Source organism: Paroedura picta, chromosome 6 (genome assembly GCF_049243985.1).
Source record: "Paroedura picta isolate Pp20150507F chromosome 6, Ppicta_v3.0, whole genome shotgun sequence".
In the NCBI taxonomy this organism is placed as follows: domain Eukaryota; kingdom Metazoa; phylum Chordata; class Lepidosauria; order Squamata; family Gekkonidae; genus Paroedura; species Paroedura picta.
In genome coordinates, this window is record NC_135374.1 from 5204249 (window position 1) to 5226734 (window position 22486).

General features: G+C 54.3%; 1 protein-coding gene across 2 annotated transcripts; it reads left to right on the forward strand.

Annotated features, from left to right (window-relative positions):
* Window positions 1–279: 279 nt before the first annotated feature.
* TSKU (tsukushi, small leucine rich proteoglycan) lies at window positions 280–14823 on the forward strand. 2 transcript variants are annotated; one of them, XM_077341250.1, is made up of 2 exons: window positions 280–631; window positions 13588–14823. In XM_077341250.1, exon 2 carries the CDS (start codon window positions 13597–13599, stop codon window positions 14656–14658), a length of 1062 nt encoding a protein of 353 aa, XP_077197365.1. In that variant the 5' UTR covers window positions 280–631; window positions 13588–13596; the 3' UTR covers window positions 14659–14823. The 2 variants fall into 2 exon arrangements, with proteins under 2 accessions (XP_077197365.1, XP_077197364.1); XM_077341249.1 differs by lacking the exon at window positions 280–631 and adding an exon at window positions 5669–6553.
* Window positions 14824–22486: the final 7663 nt, after the last annotated feature.

The window sequence follows — 22486 nt, forward strand, 5'->3', positions numbered from 1 at the left end:
CTATGAGGCCAAAGAATCCACCTTCTCTCCCCCCTCCCCACTTCGGTGGCAGTTTAAGGCCGCAGACTCCCCCTTCCCAAGCGGTCCTTTCCTCCAGGGTAGTGTGTGTGTATATGTATTGCAATTCCGGGAGATCTCCTGTCCGCAGCGGGAGGCTGGCAACCGCGCGGCCCCTCCAGCGGACTTTCCTCGCTTGCCGCGGACAGCCTCCGGGCGGGGGAGGGGGAGGAGGGGGAGCCCCGCCCGCCTTCCCTCCCTTTCCCTTTCCCCTTCCCTCCGCCCCGCAGTCCAGCCAGCCAGCCAGCCAGGGCCGGCTCGACGCGCCGAGCCCAGCTTGGCACTTTGGCGACGCTCCCCCGGCGCGGGCAGGAGGAGGCGGCGGCGGAGGCTCCTTTATCAAGCGGCCGCCCGCCCGGCCAAGGGGGCGTCTGGCTTTGCAGCGCCCGGCGGTGGGAAGAAGGGAGCGGGCGCTGCGGACGCCGCCGACCCTCCGCTGCTCAGCCGGGGGGAGAAGGAAGGAGGGAAGGGAAGGAAAGGGAAAGGAAAGGAAGGGGGCGGCGGCGGCTGCAGCGGAAGAAGAGCCTCCCTTGCAAAGAAGCCAGCCCTCCCCCCTCCCCAAAACCCCACCCAGGTGAGTGTCTTTCTTCCCGGGGGCCAAACTTTGGAATGGGGGCGCCCCCTCCCCATTGATGCACCCCCCCTTGCAACTTTGCTACAAAGGGGAGACAACAAAGGGGAGCGCTAGGGAGCCTCCAAGAACCCCCCCAGCTTTCCCTTTCGGACGCCTTTGGGGCGTCCCGGCGCGGAGTCTGCGAGGGAAGAGCGGTTGCCAGTCTCCCGGCGGGGCCTGGGGAGCCCCCGAGGGGACTGCGGCGCTGGAATGCCGCTTGTGCGAACCGAGGCAGATGGGGAGTGGGTGGGCAGAAGGGACGGTGTCGGTGCTTGGCTCTTGCGGCCGTTTCTTGCATGCCCAGGGAAATGCTGATCACCACTTTGGGGTCGGGAGGCGAGTTTCCTCCAGGCCAAACTGAGCAGGGATTCTGGGGTTTTTTTTGGGGTGGGAGGGGGGGTCATCTGGGCATGGAATTGGGGTCACCGTGGGTGGGCAGGGAATTGTGAGTTAACTGCCTTCTGCAAGGGGTTGGACTAGATGACCCTGGAGGTCCCTTCCTACTCTGATTCTATGAGAGAAATGGTTGCTTTGGAGGGGGGCGGGGAAGGGATCAGTTGCTTTAGACCAGGGGTAGTCAAACTGCGGCCCTCCAGATGTCCATGGACTACAATTCCCAGGAGCCCCTGCCAGCATTTGCTGGCAGGGGCTCCTGGGAATTGTAGTCCATGGACATCTGGAGGGCCGCAGTTTGACTACCCCTGCTTTAGACCCTCATTGAATTCCTCTTTCCAACCCTCCTTCTGGAATTCTCCAGTCCAGAGTTGGCAACCCGATAACCTGATCTGTTACAGTCCTTTGGAGGAAGGAACGGTTACAGTCTCCAGGTGGGGCCTGGAGAGCTCCCAAGATGACAGCAGAGCTGTACCCCTGGAGGGAAACATTTACTTTGGAAAGTGGGGAGGACATGGTAGCTTTAGGGAGGGGGGAAACCCTCCAACCCCACATCTCCAGGAATTCTCCACTCCAGAGTTGGCAACTGGGTAACCTGGTTGGTTACAGCCACCCCTGGACGAAGAATGGGGGGGAGGGGGACAGAGCAGCCTGATCCCCGGCTAATCCCTCTTTTCCGGCCAGAGAAATTGCCTTCTGGGCCGAGCTGGTTTGCAAGGGATAGGACTGAGTCGGTTTCCAGAGGAACTTAAATCCCGTTTGCCTGCCGGCCGGAGAGCTGGGGGAAGAAAAGGCATCCATTATGATTTTTGCAGTGAATTTCCAACGCTCTGGAGGGAGGGAGAGGGCGAGAGTTGCAAGACGGAGGAGCTCGCAAAGAGAAGAAACTTTTGACTGGCCCTTTTGTGGCCTGCCTCCGACAGCTGGCCTGAATTCCCAGGACTGGTAGGAATAGATTCACATGTTACATCCCCCCCCCCGCCCCGCCCCCCTACCAAAGTCATATTCCTATGCTGGCTTGCACACACCTGAAACTTAGAAAGTTTGCAAACACGGGCATGAGAGAGAGGGCTGCCAACCTCCAGTTTCTGGCTGGAGATCAGGGATGGCAACGGGTAACCGAGCTCCATCCCCCTAGAGCAGGGGTAGTCAAACTGCGGCCCTCCAGATGTCCATGGACTACATTTCCCACGAGCCCCTGCCAGTGTTCACTGGCAGGGGCTCATGGGAATTGTAGTCCATGGACATCTGGAGGGCCGCAGTTTGACTACCCCTGCCCTAGAGAAAAGGGCTTCTTTAGCAAGGGGCGTTAGACCCACCCCACCCACCCCGGAGCCCGCCCACCTAAGGCTCCACCCCAAATCTCCAGGTATTTCCCAACCCAGAGTTGGGAAATGGAATTATACACATGTCGGTGCAGTTCACACGTGCATGCCGGCTGCCAGAGGGTGGTGGCAACCCCTGAAGCTGCGTTACGCTTGTGGATGGGCCCACAGCACAAAAGAGACTGAACTTTTCTAACAATTTGGATACTGTTTGGCAGAGTGGATTCACACGCGCAATCTGCCAGCAGTGAGGAGCGGAGGACTGGAGCGGAGGCATCATGTATGAACCGCCCAGGTGAAGGAGCACATCTGGGGCTCCTCTGTTGGGCAAGCCCTTGTTCTGCTACTGGCCAAGAAGAGAGACACCCCTTCCTTTTTTCCCTGGAAGCACCCTGGAAGGCATCGGCCTCTCTTTGACGCTTGATTTACTTAATTTTTTGGCTGAGGATCAAATTGGGGGGGGGGGGTGTCAACGTGTGGGATGTGGAGCCAAGTTTGAGCCTGTGGCACTTTTAATGCCAACCAAGTTTGATTTGAGGCAGGGACTTCCGTGTGCGTGCAAAAAAGCTCATACCTTCAACGAAATTTTGTGGCTCTTAAACATGCCGCCGGACTCCAACTTCATCTTTTGCAGTTTTGGGGGCCCAGCTCCACTCTCCGCCCATCGTGGGTCTCCAGGCGAGGAGCCGAAGGTGGGAGGGCGGGCGATCTGATCCGCGACCGGATTTCCTCAGCCTGAGATTTCCAGCTTAGGTTGCCGGGTTTTTCCCAGCCAGGGGCAGGGGATGCGGGCGTAGGGTTGCCAGCTCTAGTTTGGAAAATTTGGAGATTTGGGGTGGGAGCAGCCATGTTTTCTGGGGAAGGGGCCTGAATCTCTGTCATCTGGAGATCTGGAGATGTGCTGGAATTCCGGGGGATCCCCAGGTCCCACCTGGAGGCTGGCATCCCTATCAGCTGTCAAGTCCATCAGCTGTCAAGTCCACCCTACAGAGCGTCCCTTCTCTCCAGGGGATTTGTGGTCTGGAGCTGAGCCGTAATTCCAAGGGATCCTCCGGGTCCCACCTGGAGGCTGGCATCCCTGTTTTTAGCACACACACACCCTCCCCTCCCCTCCCCTCTCCCCTCCCTTTCTTCCCCTGGCCTTTTCCCTTCCCTCTGCTTCTTCCCCCTTCCTAATCCTCTCCTCCAGAACTTGCAGGCCTCTCCAGGGAAAAGGTGTGGCTGAGCAGGAGGCCGTTCCTGACATCTCCCCTTGGCTGGGAAGAGAGTACGGGATTAGGGGGAATCCGGGAAAAGCAGCTGCCTTTGAAGACAAGGCTGGCGAGAGGTCAGAGGTGACTTCCGTGGGACCAGCCTCCCACCACGGCAAAACGGGGCCTCCGGGTTGGTGTGCCGTTTGACACCCGGTTCTCGACTTTGCAGCTCAGGCACCGGAAAACTGTCTTGCTGGCTCTCACCTGGTCCAGCATTTTGGTTTGCCTGGGCCCGTCTGGACTAAAGTCCCGGCCATGATGCTTGCACCAATCCCCTTTTGCCAAATTTCAATCTAGGAAATGAAGGGTTGCAAATGTAAATGAAATCAGATCCACCCGGGGATGCCAGCCTCCTGGGGGGACCTGGAGATCCCCTGGAATTCTAGCTCATCGCCAGACTACAGAGATCAATTCCCCTGGAGAAAAGGGACGCTTTGGAAGGGGGATTCCATAGCATTAGGCTCCCGAGGTCTCAACAGGAAGTTAAAAACTCTGGGCCATTTCTTCGGCCGGCCTGGAAAACCGTGAAACGTTCCTTAGTCATCGCTTAGTCAAAGGGGAGGCCCAGGCAGCAGGAATGCAAGCGCTAGACTGGCATGCCTTGGAATATTTATTTTACTCTAACCGAAAACACAAAACAGAGTACCTGAAACGTTATCCTGGAACATGTCCAGAAAAAGCTAGATAGCCATCTGACAGAGAGGCTGATTCTGGGAAGGTTCAAGGGGGTGGCAGGTGACAGTGGAGGAGCGAGAGGGTTGGGAGTGTCCTGCACAGTGCAGGGGGTTGGACTAGATGACCCAGGAGGCCCCTTCCAACTCTGATTCTATGATTCTATCCTGCTGTCTCAGAAACTTAAATCCAGTCTAGATTCTCTAACTCAGTTGCGGCCACTGGCTAACGCAAAATAAGGAAAGTTGTAGGCCAGTGGTTCTTAACCTGGGGATCGGGACCCCTTTGGGGGTTGAACGACCCTTTCACAGGGGTCACGGCAGGGCAAGCAGCTTGGCTGAAGGGTGGGGGTTCCATCTACACAACAGCCTTGCGGGGTAGATCGAGAGAGAGCGTTCGTCTGTCTGGAGCAGCGGAAAAGAATGAGATCGGCATGGTGGGACAAGAGGTAGAATTGAACTGAGAAACCCTGGGGGGGGGGAAACCCAATTTTTATACCATCATGGACAATTGATCTTCCCGCCATTGGCCAGTTTCAGTGTAATTTCTGTGAAAGAACACCGGCATCATTTTATGGTTGGGATTCACCACAACAGGAAGAACGGTATTAAATAAAAGGGTCATGGCATTAGGAAGGTTGAGAACCATTGATGTAGGCGGTTAACCCCGCACTGATGCTCCTCCCCTCTCCCAAACCCTCCTTCCCCAGGCCCCGCCCCCTACCCCCCAATCTCCTGTGATTTCCCAAACCTACTAGCACAAAGGTTTTGGCCCTGTTCCGTTGTTACCGCTCGTATCTGCAAGGCCTGAGTGAGGTTGCTAACAAAACAGTAACATCCAGTAACTTATTTATTTGTGGGATTTTTCTGGCCGCCCCTCTTTAGCAATAATCTCACGGGCATCGTAGTCCACAGGCATCTGGAGAGCCCCAGTTTGGCCCCTGTTCTGAAATGAATTCACATGTGCATGCTGCAGTTCCATTCCTAATTTTCTAGCTTAGCTGTCTCCTTCCAGCTCTGGTGAAGGAAGGCTCTCCAGAGGAAGGCCGTGGCCCACCCCCTTTGCTTCTCCCTTCCCCCGGAAGCCCCTTGCTGGGGTGGCCATCAATTGGAAGCTAAGCAAGGTCGCTGCTTCGAAGGGAGACCCCCACGGAAGGCTCTGCAGAGGAAGGTTGTGGCCCACCCCCTCTGCTTTTCCCTTCCCTCGGAGGCCCCTTGCTGGGGTCACCCAAAATTGGATGCTAAGCAGGGTCGGTACTTGGAAAGGAGACCATCAAGGAGGACTCTGCAGGAGAAGAAAAAGACGATGACGACTTGGTTTTTATCCCCCGAAGGAGTCTCAGAGTGGCGGACGATCGCCTGCCCTTTCCTCTCCCCGCAGCAGACGCCTGGTGCGGTAGTCGGAGCCGAGAGAGCTCTGAGAGGACCGCTCCGGGAGAACAGCACTACCGAGACTGTGACTAGCCCCAGGTTGCCCAGCTTGGCTGCACACAGAGAAGGAGGGAATCCAACCCGGCTGGCCAGTTTAGAATCTCAACCACGACACCAAGCTGGCTCTACTTCTGCCTTGCCGGTTGCGCGCCGGTTGTGTCTCCGAGGCACGTGCATGCGTAACGTTTCAGCCGCAAGGTTCCTGGCGCGCACACTCGCGCACCCAACGGTTGGAGCTGGCTCAGGTACAGAGCCCGCGGGATCCACGCCAAGCTCTTGCTGCAACCGTTGAACTGAGCCCAGAGCGCTGGCGTTTTGCAAACCGGGGCTCCGGAGAAGTTGCAAAGGAGGAGGCTGAGGTTTCCGGGGGCGGCAGGGGGAGAGAATCCCTGTCCGCTTCCTTTGCCACGCTGCGATTCTCGAACTCCAGCGAGCTTTCCCCGAGACTTCAGAGTTTTCCCTCTCTCCCTTAGCTGGTTTTTTTGGCTTCCCTCCTCCACGGTTTTTTTTCTTTTCCTTCTCTTGCCTCGTCCTCAAATCAGCCGGGAAAGGAGGCGGGAGCAGTAGTTTGAGACAACTCTCTCTTTTTTTTTAACGTTTTCGGCTCGCCCGGCGAGTGGCAGGCCGGGGGCCTTCCTCCCTCCCTTCTCCCCGGCCCGATCCCGCACGGAAGCAGTGATCCCTTGGGGAGCAACGAGGCTTCACAATGCAGAGAGAGCTTGCTGAAGTTTAGCCGGAGACGTCCGTCCGTCCGTAAAGGAACGGCCCAGGAAGACAGGCAGCCCTGGCCTTCCACGGTTTTACTCCAAAGTAAGCGCGCTCGGGGAAGCTGGCTGGGCAAAGGGTGCGGGTGCTTTGGAAGGAGCTTGCAGTGGGGTCCGGGTGGGCGCTGGCAGAGGGGGGTGGCATGTTAGAACACCACTGGCGGCAAGAAGGAAGGGGGTATCGACATGGCTACTCGGGAAAACTGGGTTTGCTTTTTCTTGGCGTTCCAACTTAACCTGGCATTGGTGAGCCATCCCAAATTGTTCTCTGGTGAGGTGATCTGATGGAGCTTGAACTGGTGGGGTTTTATGGTGGGGCATCTGCTTGGCGTGCAGAAGGTCCCCAGTTCAATCCCCGGCGTCTCCAGTTAAAAAGGACCAGCAGGCAGGAGGTGATGGGACAGATCTCAAACTATGGGGAGACATAGACAGGGGCTGTGGCTCAGAGGCAGAGTCTCTGCTTGGCGTGCAGAAGGTCCCAGGTTCGATCCCCGGCATCTCCAGGTGAAAGGACCAGGCAGGAGGTGACTCTGGAAAGCTGCAGACAACTTTGAGTGGACAGAACTGACTGTGATGGACCAAGGGTCTTCAAAAATAAAGTATAAAGCCAGAGACAGAGGCTGTGGGTCCTTGGTAGAGCACCTGCCTGGCTTTCAGAAGGTTGTGGGTCCGATCCAGTTAAAAGGATTATGTCTGTGAAAGACCTGAGACCCCAGAGCAGGGGTAGTCAAACTGCAGCCCTCCAGATGTCCATGGATTACAATTTCCAGGAGCCCCCTGCCAGCATTCGCTGGCAGGGGCTCCTGGGAATTGTAGTCCATGAACATCTGGAGGGCCGCAGTTTGACTACCCCTGCCCCAGAGAGCTGCTGCCGGTTGAACAGGCAATACTCACTTGGATGGACCGATGGTCTGATTCGGCACATAGTAGCTTCTTGTGCTCCTACCGTGACCCGGGTGGCTCAGGCTGGCCCCAGCCTTGCCAGATCTTGGAAGCTGAGTAGGGTCGGCCCTGGTTAGCCTTTGGGGGGGAGACCGCCGAAGAAGCATCGCCATACAGCGGCCAGCGATGGGGAGCCACCTTTTGCCCTGACCCTGGAAAGCAGCTGCCTGCCTGAGCAGGCGATACCAACTGTGACGGACTGATAGCCAGACGTCGTCAAAGGCAGCTTCGTGGGTGCCCTTGTGGGCCAAAACTGATTGTTGCATACAGGAAATGGGCCGTTGTGATGTACAAGAACGGCAGTTGGCGTTGTGCGGCTGAGGCCCGTGGAAACCACTTTTCCATCTCTGCCGGGAGATGCTTCTAACCGTCCCTTTTCCCCGCTTCCCCTTTTGTTCTCCTGTCGCAACGTGGTGATTTCGGAGCTGGAGCGGGGAAGGAGAGAAGGGCGGCTTCTCTTCAGGCCAGGAGCTGAGCCCAAAGCGTGCGCTTCAACCCAGGTGGCTGGCCACCATCTTGCGCTCTTGGGGGTTTGTATGACGGTGCAAGATCTGTGGGTTTCTGGGTTCTCCTGCCCTCACCCTCCATGGCTTCCTCTGGTTTTTAGCCAAGGACTAGCAGAGACCAGGGGCTTGGAGGGGCTGTGGCTTGGTGGCAGAGGCTCTGCTTGGCATACAGGAGGTCCCAGGTTCAATCCCCGGCATCTGCAGTTAAAAAGACCAGGCAGGAGGGGATGGGAAAGACCTTGGCCCGAGACCCTGGCTCAGTGGCAGAGCCTCTGCTTGGCAGGCAGAAGGTCCCAGGTTCAATCCCCGGCATCACCAGCCGACAGGTGATGTGAAGGACCTGTCTGAGGCTCTGGAAACCTGTGGAAAGGGAGCATGGCTCAGCGGGAGATTATTACTTATTAATTTGCGTTCAATCAAACCATCATTTGATCGCACTTTCGGATCGACAGTAGATTTCTGATGCGCCTACCTTCCCTCTTTCTCTGCAATATGCTGATTTCACATTGATGCTTCCTGATATTTATATATCATGTACACCTCCCTGTCCCAGTTTCCAGGAGAGTGGCATAGACATTTAATTAATAATAATATAATAATGTTGATAATACACACGCACACGGCAGGCGTTCCTGATTTTTGATCAAACAAAGAGTGCCTGGCTTTGAACAGTTTATTAATTGGCTCTCTGCACATGCGTTGCTTGAATCTGGCACCTTCATCGGTGCCTTTGATAAGATGTTTCTCGCCTCTAGATATTTAACCCAAAGGGCTCCCAGCAACTGGCTCCATCCCGTTTGAACCACATGATCATGACAGGGTCCTCTTCACAGCTGGAAATCTTTCTGTTTCCTCGGCCCAAGCCCCTGAGTTGAGTTCCTGTTTGGTCCTGCGGCAGGGATTCACGGCCCCCTTTCAATTGCAGGGTTGGCGTGTTACAGCCCCAGGAGAGGAGCCGGATCCCGGTGCCCTCTTGCCTCAGAGGTCTACAGTTTTCCTCTGGGGATCCTTGCTGTCGGAAGATCTTTTGTCATTCCAGGTGATCTCCAGGCCTCACCTGGGGTTTGGCAACGGTAGGGGTCTGACAGGGCTTTGCCGGTATTCCTGAAACACGGAGGTCCATCTGCTCTGCAGCCTTCAGAAGGACATTGGATCAGGACAGCGCAGTATAGTGAGAGCCAGCGTGGCGTAGTGGTCCCAGTGTCAGGCGAGGCTCTGGGTTCGAATCCATGTCTGCCACGGAAGCTCGCCGGGGGACCTTGGGCCAATTGCCCACTCTTGGCCGAACCGACCTCGCAGGGTTGCTGTGAGGATGTAATGGAAGACAGTAGAAGGAAGGAAGGAAGGGAGGGAGGGAGGGAGGGAGGGAGGGAGGGAGGGAGGGAGGGAGGGAAAGAAAGAAAGAAAGAAAGAAAGAAAGAAAGAAAGAAAGAAAGAAAGAAAGAAAGAAAGAAAGATACAGAACAGACATTCAGAGAGCATTATATATTTTTCACACCCAGGTGTTGCCCTCCGAAACATAAAAAGGGAGAAAGACATCACATTATTAAAGTTGAAACTATGTTATGTTAAGGTTTGGTCAAATCTTTACTCTTTTATAACCCTTGGGCTTATATTTATAAGGAATCCTTTGCTGGGAGGGGTTAAAATCTTTTCTAATGAAATTTTAATTCTTACAAAAGGTTAAATATTGAATAAAATGGTAGCATAATCCCCCCAATCTAAGACAGGACCAGGAGTGTTTGTCGACTGTACAGTCTGGCATTCATACCCCAAAGGTTTTTAATTTCATATGTGCCCGCTGTAATTCTTGGCTTGATGTAATGCACCTGAGGTTTCTTGACGGCTCTGGAAGGATTTCTCGAATGAATGCAAATTAATTTTGTTAATGTATTTTTTAAAATGTGTTAAATGATAAATGGTCATGTTAACCAGTGGCCAAAGATGGGCCTGGAAGGGGTAAGAAAGGGAGGGGAAGACCACGACTCTGCTTCCCAACCATAGTATCCCAGCTTATTTCACAGAAATAGAATCATAGAGTTGGAAGGGGTCCTAGAGGCCATCTAGTCCAACCCCCTGCTCAACGCAGGATCAGCCCAGAGCATCCTAAAGCATCCAAGAAAAGTGTGTATCCAACCTTTGCTTGAAGACTGCCAGTGAGGGGGAGCTCACCACCTCCTTAGGCAGCCTATTCCACTGCTGAACTACTCTGACTGTGAAAATTTTTTTCCTGATATCTAGCCTATATCATTGTACTTGAAGTTTAAACCCATTAAACCCAAGTCCCTCAACCTATCTTCATAGGGCTTGGTCCCTTGGCCCGAGATCATCCTTGTCGCTCTCCTCTGTACCCTTTCAATTTTATCCACATCCTTCTTGAAGTGAGGCCTCCAGAACTGCACACAGGACTCCAGGTGTGGTCTGACCAGTGCCGTATACTATGGGACTATGATGCTTCTGCCCCTTCTGGGGTTTCTCAATGTTAAAAAAGTTCAGGATGGCTGCTTTGGATGAACTCTCATTAATTCCGATTTTAACCTTTCCGTCTATGTAGCATTATAGTTCTCGTAGCGATTATCTTTCTTCATCTCTGCTCCCACAAGACATCTCATGGTTTTTCTCTCTAGGTTGCAAGATGGCTATAGTAACCCGCCAAGGTCCTTGTTCCCCCCCCCAGGATGCACCCCCAAATCGCCACGGGTCTCCTGCCCTGGAGCTGGCAACCCACAATTCCACCTTATTCCAGGGCCAGGGGGATGAACAGTGGGGGAGGGTCAGTGATTCCAGGGAGGGGCGTCCTGGACTGTTGCCCAGCGACGCGGAATCGCTTTTAAATGTTGTTTTTTTAAAATTAATAGTTTTAAAACAGGCAAAAAGGGAAAGGGAAAATAGGAAGAAGCGCACAAGAGGGAGGGAAAGAAGGAAAATGAGATCACAAAGAACAGCCATAAGGGCCCAATTACAGTAAATGTCGAGTCTCCAGCCAAGAATAATCTAGATCATCGCTCAGTAATTCAGATTTATCATCCGCATAACGTTGGAATGGTCACAGCGACGATCGTTTCTAAAGCTGCAAGCCACCGAGAGCCCTTTCTATCTCCGTATTACAAGAAGGCTAAAAGAGGATTCCGGTTAAGAATTTTAAAAAGTTCCAGATGACTGAGTTCCAGCTTGGCCAGTTCTTTCAGCCAGGAAGGAGCTGTGGGCAGATAGGCCTTGCTGAGAGCTGGAGGTTTTCCTTACGAAAGCGAGGCTGCAAATAGATTGTTTTAAAAAGAAATCACAGAGCAGTTCCTCAGTGGAATGGGCTTCCTCGGGAGGTGGAAGTGTGCGTTGGGGGAACTTCCACCCAGATCCTTGGAGGTCTCCCATCCAAATACTAGGCAGGAGATCTGAGGATTGTTCGGCAGCCAGGCAAGGGATGTTTGTCGGTGGTTATGCCATTGTCTGCCTCTGTGCCATGACCCCTTGTGTTCTTTGGAGGAACTGCCACCCAAATCTTTGGAGGTCTCCCATCCAAATACTAACCTAACCCTACTTTGCTTCTTCCAATCTGTCGGGATTGGGCTTGGCTGGACGATGGAGAAGAGGAGTCATTTTATATAAATAAATATATCTTTATTTTGATATTCTGCCCTTCTTGAATGCTCAGGGCCAGTAACAACATCAATCAACAAGAATCAATACAAATGTAAAAATCATATCTAGATTCCATAAACATTAAAACTTTCTTCTTGAAGGGCTGTCATAGAGAAGATTGAGCAGAGTTATTTTCTGTTGCCCCAGAAGGTTGGACCAGAACCAATGGGATGAAATTATTTCGAAAGAATTTTCAGCTAAACCTCCGGAAGAAGTTCCTGACAGCTAGAGCGGTTCCTCAGTGGAACAGGCTTCCTCGGGAGGTGGTCAGATCTCCTTCTTTGGAAGTTTTTAAGCAAAGGCTAGATAACCATCAGACAAAAATGGTGATTTTGTGAACTTAGGCAGATGGTGAGTGGGTGGGCAGGAAGGGATGTGCCAGTGGTTGTCTCTTGTGGCCCCTCCTTGCATACCCAGGGAATTGCCGATCGCCACTGTGGGATGGTGGGTGAATTCCCTCCAGGCCAGGCAGGATTCTGGAGATTTTCGGTAGAGGGATCACTTGGGCATGAAATTGGGGTCACTTCGGATGGGCAGGTAGTCGTGAATTCCCTGCATTATGCAGAGGGTTGGACTAGATGACTCTGGAGGCCCCTTCTAACTCTATGATTCGAAAATTCTATTTCAGTAGCCCCGCCCCCCAACTGGTTTAGGTTGGAGGAGTCAGATGTTTAGAGGGTGGATCTTCTTGAAGGTGGGTCAGAAAAATGAAAAGCATGCCTACTGGATGGGGGATACGCTTCCAGGTAACACTGTGTGTGAACGAGACCTTGGGGTACTTGTGGATTGTAAACTAAACATGAGCAGGCAGTGTGATGCAGCGGTAAAAAAGGCGAATGCCATTTTGGGCTGTATCAACAGGGGCATCACATCAAAATCACAAGATGTCATAGTCCCATTGTATACGGCACTGGTCAGACCACACCTGGAGTACTGTGTGCAGTTCTGGAGGCCTCACTTCAAGAAGGACGTAGATAAAATTGAAAGGGTACAGAGGAGAGCGATGAAGATGATCTGGGGCCAAGGGACCAAGCCCTATGAAGATAGGTTGAGGGACTTGGGAATGTTCAGCCTGGAGAAAAGGAGGTTGAGAGGGGACATGATAGCCCTCTTTAAGTATTTGAAAGGTTGTCACTTGGAGGAGGGCAGGAGGCTGTTTCCGTTGGCTGCAGAGGAGAGGACGCGCAGTAATGGGTTTAAACTACAAGTACAACGATATAGGCTAGATATCAGGAAAAACATTTTCACACTCAGAGTAGTTCAGCAGTGGAATAGGCTGCCTAAGGAGGTGGTGAGCTCCCCCTCCCTGGCAGTCTTCAAGCAAAGGTTGGAGACACACTTTTCTTGGATGCTTTAGGATGCTCTGGGCTGATCCTGCGTTGAGCAGGGGGTTGGACTAGATGGCCTCTATGGCTCCTTCCAACTCTATGATTCTATGATTCTTGGTGGTCCATCGTCTCGGCCATAGATCTGGGGAAACAGCTCCATCTTACAGGCCCTGTGGAACTGGTTGAGACCCAGCATGGCCCTGATCTCTTGGCAGAGCATTCCACCAAGCTGGGGCCACGGCTGAGAAGGCTCTGGCCCTGGTCAAGGCCAATCTCACCTGTTCTGGACCAGGGATCCTGAGTAGGTTTTGTTCAGATCTTACTGACCTTTGGGCGACTTAGTGCGAAAGTCTGTCCTGTATATATCGGCCACGTTTCACTCCCCGAAGAAGGCTCAATGTGGCTCATGCAGCCGCCTACCCTCCCCCTCCCCACAAGAAGACACTCTCTGAGGCAGCTCCGGCCAAGAGAGCTCTGAGAGAACTGGGACTGGCCTGCGGTCACCCAGTGAGCTGCACATGGAATCAAACCTGGTTCTCCAGGTTAGGGGTCGCCACTCCTAACCACTACACCATACTGCGTCTCTATTCAGGTTGGGCCGCGGTTCCCCCCCTGTTGTGCCGATCCTTGACCTCTCCTTCCCATCTCTTTTGTGTCCCTTTCAGGCCCCCACGATGCCTTTCCCCGTCTGGCTCCGCCTGCTCCTGCTGTTTCCCGGCATCAGCACGACCAAGACCTGCTTCCCCGGATGCCACTGCGAAGTGGAGAGCTTTGGCCTCTTCGACAGCTTCAGCCTCACCAAGGTGGACTGCAGCGGCATCGGGCCCCACATCGTCCCCGTCCCCCTCCCCCTGGACACCACCTCCCTGGATCTGTCGTCCAACGGACTGCAGGCCATCAACGAGTCCATGCTGATGGGCCCCGGCTACACCACGCTGGTCAGCCTCGACCTGAGCAACAACCACATCTCCAGGGTCACGTCTGCCACTTTTTCACGCCTCCGCTATCTTGAGTCTTTGGACCTGAGTCACAACGCGTTGGTCGGCCTTCCCGACGAGTGTTTCTCCAAGTCGCCCCTGGGGGACGTCGACCTGAGTCACAACCTGCTCCTGGAAATCTCGACAAGGGCCTTTGGCTCCAAGGGGCAAGGGAAACCCATCAACGTGGACCTCTCCAACAACTTGATCGGCGCGGTCTTGCGGCACCCGGACAAAGCCGTCCCCAACATCCAGAGCTTGAGTCTGTCTGGGAACAGGTTGAGGACCATCCCGAACCTCCAAGGGATCCCTCTCCGGTACTTAAACCTGGACGCGAACCCGGTGCCGTCCATTGAGAAGCACGCGTTCTCCGGGATGAAAGACCTGATCCACTTGTCACTCAGCGGCCTTCACGATCTGTCAAGCGTCTCCCCACACAGCTTCAGAGACGTGCCTGCTCTCCAAGTCCTCGATCTGTCCAACAACCCCAACTTGAGGTCCTTGGAGGCCGAGGTCTTCCACGGCTTGAGCGCTCTGCAGGAACTCAACCTGGCCGGCACGGGCGTGGCAGCCTCCTTGTCGAAAGCCATGTTGAAATACCTGCCTTCCATCAAGAGCATCACGCTGGGGAAGAACGTCAAGTGCCTGAAGACCATCCGCGAAGGCCTTTACCACAGACAGGCGGGGCTGACCACGAAAGAGGTCCTCAGCTGCCACGACGGCCAAGGGTCGGTCGCCATCACGCCCTACGGGTTGTGACGGGGGCCGAGGAGAACGTGGCAACGCCCGGACTGGGACACATGTGCGTGCCTGCAAAAACGAACCCACAAAATCCAATGTGCCTTCTGTACAAAAAAAAAAGAATTGTGTTAATTTATATATATTTTGTATATTCCAATCCTTGATTACAGCGATTGATAAAGACGGCCGGTGGTGGGCCTGACTTAATTAGGACTGAAAAGAATGGGGGAGAAATTGAGGATCCGGGAAGTGGGAGTCCAACCTGAGCCCAGGGGCAGAGAGGCTGGGTTCGGTCTCCGTGCAGATGTCCCGTATGAACTGGGGGGCTGCCAAGGAAGTCCCCCAACATTCTTCAGACTCCCCTTTCCCCCAGAATGTTCTTGGCAGCAGGGAAAGTATGCGTACAAAATCCCCTGTTGATAGGTAACTTTTTGGGGTAGGGGGCATGTTAAGAGCCAGTGGGGTGTCGCAGTTAAAAAACGGTGGCCTCTCAGCAGGAGAGCTGGGTTTGATTTCCCACTCCTCCTTTGAGACCTGTGAGCCCTACTGAGCGAACTTTGGCCAGTCACAGTTCTCTCAGAGCTCTCTCAGCCTCACCTGCCTCACAGTGTCTGTTGTGCAGAGAGGAAGAGAAGGCGATTGTAAGACACTTCAGCATACATGAGGCCTGCTGGATGACCTTGGGCGGGGACAGTTCTCTCAGAGCTCTCTCAGCCTCACCTGCCTCACAGGCTGTCTGTTGTGGGGAGAGGAAGGGAGGGCGATTGTAAGACTGAGATATATGAGGCCTGCTGGGTGACCCTGGGCCGGTGACAGTTCTCTCAGAGCTCTCTCAGCCTCACCTGCCTCACAGTGTCTGTTGTGCAGAGAGGAAGGGAGGGCGATTGTAAGACACTTCAGCATACACGAGGCCTGCTGGATGACCTGGGGCGGGGACAGTTCTCTCAGAGCTCTCTCAGCCTCACCTGCCTCACAGGGTGTCTGTTGTGGGGAGAGGAAGGGACGGCGATCGTAAGACACTTTGAGATATATGAGGCCTGCTGGGTGACCTTTGGCCCGTGACAGTTCTCTCAGAGTTCTCTCAGCTTCACCTACCTCACAGGAGAGGCGGAAGGAGAGAGAGGAAGGCGAGGCGATTGTCAACTACTTTGAGACTCCTTCAGGTAGTAAGAAGCTGGTACCAGAAAACCTCCTCTTCTCCGTGGGGGTGGGCACATTGTCTGTGTAATGATCTCTTCTGGGGCTTACAATACTTTCCAGAGCGACTGATAAAGGGATTAGGGATTCCAAACCGGCCTCCTGTTTCCTCCGGATCTAAAGGAAGCTCTGGAAGATTTCCTTATCTCGACAGCTTCCTCGAACCCATTTAAGCCCATCAGATTTAAATGGATATTTCCCCTCCCGCTGTTGTGGCTCTCCCAGAGCTTACAATTTGACAAGCTTAATCAGACAGGCGGAAGATGGGAGCTCTTCAGAGGCCCTGCGGAAAACCCTGACACCTACAGGTTATCTAGGGCAGGGGTAGTCAACCTGTGGTCCTCCAGATGTCCATGGACTACAATTCCCATGAGCCCCTGCCAGCGAACGCTGGCAGGGGCTCATGAGAATTGTAGTCCATGAACATCTGGAGGACCACAGGTTGACTACCCCTGATCTAGGGACACAAAAAGCTTGAGAGAGGGCAATTGACAGTCCTTTTTATATTTCTACACTGGTTTATGGTAAATCCGTAGCAATTTTTCAAGGGAAGAGGTAAGCAGAGGTGGTTGGCCATCGTCAACCTCTGCATAGCCACCCTGGGCTTCTTTATGGCCTCGCATCTAAGTCGGAACCAGGGCCGACCCTGCTTAGCTTCTGAGATCTGATAAGTTCAAGCTAGGCTGGGTGGTTCAGGCCAGGGCAGAGGACCAAGGGTGGTTTGCCATTCTCTGCCTCTGCGTAGCCACCCTGGCTGGTCTCCCATCCATGGGCTAATCAGAACTGAGCTTCTGAGAGCTGGCAAGGCTCGGCCATCCAGGGCTAGGACAAAAGACATCCTTATCCATGGTTCCTTGATATATTTGTGAAACAGCCTGGGGGTGGAACATGTCCGGCTGTCCGAGTTGGAATAGGGCCAGTCAGGGTGCCCTCCTTCCCTGGACGCTAGCCACGTCCCTCTCAGATTCACCAGAGACAGAGACACAGAGCCCTGCCAGACCGCACACGAGCCCTCATTCCCGCCTATTGCTCCTGCTGCGAGGGAGGCAGAGAGAGACAAAAGAGAGAACTGCCCCAAACTGCACACCAGCCCTCCTTCCCTCCTACAAACCAGCCCTGATTACCTGCTTTGCCTGCTGCTGCGAGGTACACCGACACACATGGCGAGTGAGAGAGACACACACACACAGAGAAATCTGTATCTCCCAGTGTCCCCTGGGTCCTAGCGCCCATTGCATTCCTGCTTGCAATGGGCTTTGTTGCTAGTTGTATATAAAAGAGGTAGCCCTACCAGTCTGACTAAAGTTCTGTAGCAAAGCAGGCAAGAAGCGTAATCAACGGAGCAGGAAGTCACCCATTAAGCCAATTAGAACACAGGAGGAGAATATGTGAAAAGATAAGGGAATTCCTAAGCTGCATTTGCTAGCTACACATCTCATCCAATGCCCCCTGTGGGATATTCTTGGGCTGATCAATCCTGCACACTAGAGATCGTGCAAATCCCAACATATAGGGGGTTTTGGGGGAGAAGGCCACGTGGGGGCCAAGTGGTCATGAAATGCAGGAATGTGAAAGGTCACGACGTAAAACTCAGACCCAATCGTGGAAAACGGGGCTGACGCCTGTTTCATTCAGGAAGTCACAGTTATAAGCATGTGAGGCGGTCGGCTCTGACTCATGCGGGAAGAAACAAGATGAGCCTTTAAGCGGCCAGACAGAAAAAGGACGGAGGCTCAGTGGCACAGCCTCGGCTTGGTCTGCATCCCGGGCATCTGCGGTCCAACAGATGCAGCGGGAGGGGGTGAGAAAGATCTCTGCCTGAGACCCTGGAGAGACGCTGCCCGTCTGAGTATGCAGCACTGATTCAGCATACGGAAAGGGGAACAGTGCATGGCTCTGGGGTAGAGCCGGGCATGAAAAAGGTCTGAGGCCCAATCCTCAGCATTTCCAGGCAAAAGGCTCAGGTGATAGATGATATAGACCAGGGGTAGTCAAACTGCGGCCCTCCAGATGTCCATGGACTACAATTCCCAGGAGCCCCTGCCAGCATTCGCTGGCAGGGGCTCATGGGAATTGTAGTCCATGGACATCTGGAGGGCCGCAGTTTGACTACCCCTGATATAGACCAATCATTCCCAACCAGGGTTATAAGTAACACCAGGGTTACCCCAGATCCCTGGAGGGGTTAATGCAGCTGGGAGGGGGGGGGTTTAAAAAATATGTGTGTCTTTTAAAAAATAAATAACCCGGGGAGGAGTCAGGAGGACAAGACCGGCTTTCTGCTTATCTGTCTGGTCAGTGATGGCCTTGTCGAATTCTCACACGACGGAAAAGGAACGGGAGGGAAGACCTGAATCTGCTGCACTCCCCCTGTTGGCTCCTCCCATTCTCCCCTCCCTCAGAATTTCTTCTCAGAGCCCCGCTGGCAGAAAATGGTTGGAGGAAGGCTGTTGCAAAAAAAAGAAAAAGATTCAGATATTCAAGCAGGAGAGGGCTGGGTCTGGTGCCACAGAATCCCCCTTACAAAGCAGCCTTTCCCCCCACGGACTGATCTCAGTAGTCTGGAGATGAGCTGTAATTCCAGGGGATCCCCAGGCCCTACCTGGAGGCTGGCAACCCTAGGTGAGAGCTACAACACCGGAATCCGGTTTGAGGACTAACTATGTAGATCGGCAAAAGATCCGGAAGGAGTTCCTGATAGTTAGGATGCTTCCTCAGTGGGACAGGCTTCCTCGGGAGGCGGAGGGTTCTCCTTCCTTGGAAGTTTTTAAGCAGAGGCTAGGTAGGTGAGATGGGAGAAGCCAATGGGGGGGGGGGAGTGCAGCAGATTCAGGTCTTCCCTCCCGTTCCTTTTCCGTTGTGTGAGAATTCGCCACAGACCAGACAGGTAAACAGAAAGGCTGATTCTGTGAACTGAGGCAGATGGTGAGTGGGTGGGGAGAAGGGATTGTCTCTGAGCTTGGCTCTTGCGGACCTTTCTTGAATACCCACGGAAATGCCGGTTGCCACTTTAGGGTCGGGAGGTGAATTTCTTCCAGGCCAGACTAGTCAGATTCTGGGTTTTTTTGGCAGGGACAGGGCATTATCTGGACATGGATTTGGGGTTATTGTGGGTGGCCAGGGAGTTCTGAGTCTCCCACATTCTGCAGGTGGCTGGACTAGATGACTCTGGAGGTCCCTTCTAATTCCTAGGACTCTATTATCTTCGCCTGAGCTCTTGGAGAGCTGCTGCCAGTCTAAGCGGACGATTCTGACAATCCTGAGCGAAGGTCTTAATTCGGTAGAAGGCAGGCTCATGGGTTCTTGAGTCATTTCCCTGCAACGCACGAACACGGCTCCCTCTTTGGAATTGCGATCTCCGTTATGAGATAAAAACCTGAAATCCCAGCCCAGCGTGGGAACGGCGGCCTTTTAATCCTGATTCAGCAGTTTCCCTCTCGAGCCTCCCTTTGAAGTCCTTTTGACGCAGGATGGCGGCTTTGAGGTCGGCCGCCCAGCATCCTCGGAGGCCGAAATGTTCTCTGCCTCGTTTCTGAGTATCGCCGCCTTGAAATGTCAGGTTTGTACCCATTTATTCTTTCAGGTGGGTCCTCTGAAGACAGCGGAAAGGTATGTTGAATGTGCGGGGGATGAATCAGCCCAGGAGAATGAAGGCAATCTAGGTCAGGAGTTTCCAACATGATGGCCACAGACTCCTTTTCCTAGCACCAAGGTTTATAGAAGGAGAGCTGGGGGTTTTGTACCCCACTTTCCACTACCTGAAGGAGCCCCAAAGCAGCTTACAAGGGCCTTCCCTTCCTGTCCCCACAACAGACACCCTGTGAGGCAGGTGAAGCTGAGAGAGCTCTGATAGAACTGTCACTGGCCCAGTGTTGCCCAGCAGGCTTCATGTGCCTCGAAGTGGCTTACAATTGCCTTCCCTTCCTCTCCCCACAACAGACACCCGGTGAGGCTGAGAGAGCTCTGAGAGAACTGTCACTGGCCCAAGGTCGCCCAGCAGGCCTCATGTGCCTTGAAGTGGCTTACATTCCCCTTCCTTTCCTTTCCGCACAACAGACATTCTGTGAGGCAAGTGGGGCTGAGAAAGTTCTGAGAGAACTGGGACTGGCTCAAAGTCAATCAGATGGCTGCGTGTGGGGGAGGAGTGGAGAATTGAACCCGGTGTTCCAGAGGAAAGTTGAGGATGAGATCTCTGTGGTAGCACAAGGGATTCGCACCCAACACTCCAAGCAACACATCACGCTGCAAGAAGCTTTGGAGTTGACAAAGAAAACTTTTTCTCCCTAACTCAAAATGCTAGAACTCAAGGTAGTCTACTAAAGCGGTTGGGTTATTGTTAAGGATGGAGAAAAAAGGAAAAATAGGGAAAAAGCTGCTGCAGACAGCTTTTAAAGGGAATTAAGATTCATGAAGGACAGGTCTATCAGGTCTATGGTGACGGAGGGGAGCCTCCACATTCAGAGACACTAATACTCCGAATCCCAGAGCCAGGAGGCAACATCAGGGGAAAGCCTCAGTTTCTAGAGGGACTCCAGAGGGACTGGTTCGTCATTTTGTGAGGCATGATGCTGAAATGGATGCACCCTCCCTGGTCTGACCCAGCAGGGCTCTTCTGAGGGTCTTCTCAGGGGAAGGCCTCGGCTGGCCCCTGGGTGAGACGGGAGTCTGGACTGGAGGGACCCTCCCTGGCCTGACCCAGCAGGGCTCTTCTGAGGGTCTTCTCAGGGGAAGGCCTCGGCCTCCCTGCCCTGTGGCTGGCCCTGCAGAGGAACTGGCTGGCCCCTGGGTGAGACGGGAGGCTGGACTGGAGGGACCCTCCCTGGTCTGACCCAGCAGGGCTCTTCTGAGGGTCTTCTCAGGGGAAGGCCTCGGCCTCTCTGCCCTGTGGCTGGCCCTGCAGAGGAACTGGCTGGCCCCTGGGTGAGACGGGAGGCTGGACTGGAGGGACCCTCCCTGGCCTGACCCAGCAGGGCTCTTCTGAGGGTCTTCTCAGGGGAAGGCCTCGGCCTCTCTGCCCTGTGGCTGGCCCTGCAGAGGAACTGGCTGGCCCCTGGGTGAGACGGGAGGCTGGACTGGAGGGACCCTCCCTGGCCTGACCCAGCAGGGCTCTTCTGAGGGTCTTCTCAAGGGAAGGCCTCGGCCTCTCTGCCCTGTGGCTGGCCCTGCAGAGAAACTGGCTGGCCCCTGGGTGAGACGGGAGGCTGGACTGGAGGGACCCTCCCTGGCCTGACCCAGCAGGGCTCTTCTGAGGGTCTTCTCAGGGGAAGGCCTCGGCCTCCCTGCCCTGTGGCTGGCCCTGCAGAGGAACTGGCTGGCCCCTGGGTGAGAGGGGAGGCTGGACTGGAGGGACCCTCCCTGGTCTGACCCAGCAGGGCTCTTCTGAGGGTCTTCTCAGGGGAAGGCCTCGGCCTCTCTGCCCTGTGGCTGGCCCTGCAGAGGAACTGGCTGGCCCCTGGGTGAGACGGGAGGCTGGACTGGAGGGACCCTCCCTGGCCTGACCCAGCAGGGCTCTTCTGAGGGTCTTCTCAGGGGAAGGCCTCGGCCTCTCTGCCCTGTGGCTGGCCCTGCAGAGGAACTGGCTGGCCCCTGGGTGAGACGGGAGGCTGGACTGGAGGGACCCTCCCTGGCCTGACCCAGCAGGGCTCTTCTGAGGGTCTTCTCAAGGGAAGGCCTCGGCCTCTCTGCCCTGTGGCTGGCCCTGCAGAGAAACTGGCTGGCCCCTGGGTGAGATGGGAGGCTGGACTGGAGGGACCCTCCCTGGTCTGACCCAGCAGGGCTCTTCTGAGGGTCTTCTCAGGGGAAGGCCTCGGCCTCTCTGCCCTGTGGCTGGCCCTGCAGAGGAACTGGCTGGCCCCTGGGTGAGACGGGAGGCTGGACTGGAGGGACCCTCCCTGGTCTGACCCAGCAGGGCTCTTCTGAGGTCCTTATCAGGGTAAGGCCTCGGCCTCTCTGCCCTGTTTATACCCTCTAGTATTGTGCTGTAGTTAAAATGCAAGACTAGAGTTAAAGTGTCAGACTAGGGTCTGGGAGACCCATGGAAGCTTGCTGGGTGACCCTGGCCTTTCACACTCCACGTAGCCTACATCGCTGGGTTGTTGTGAGGACTAATTGGATAAAGTGGAGGAGAGGAGAACAGTCAGCCGATTTGTGGGGGGAGAGAAAGAAAGCAAACAGAAATTTAAGGCTTATGACTTGGGGGGAAGAATCGCAAATTGATTTGAAAGCAAATGGGGAGAGGCTCACAGGGACAACCAGAAATGACCGCTATTGACCTTGACGATGCACGTTTTGGTCAACCGTCTGTCCTCAGCGGTCCCGCAACTAATGTTCCCGAACGGCAGTCCTGACAGCACAATGGAACAATAATTTCTTGTGAATTGACCAAGATGGAGAGTTTATGTTTAATGATCGTTATCTATGCCCAGAGGCAAAGATATGGATCAGAGGCCTCCTTCTCTATAGCGCTGTTACGTTACGATCGGCTCCTGGCTACATCGGATTTTTCTCGACCAAGCGAGAAAGCTACACAATTGAATTACTGCCACGGGCAAGAGAGCCTGACAACGGCAGGAAACTGTCAGGGACAGGTCTGCCAAAAGGAAAACTCAACGCCTGGTTTTGCCAAATGAAAATCTAAAGCAGGCTTTCC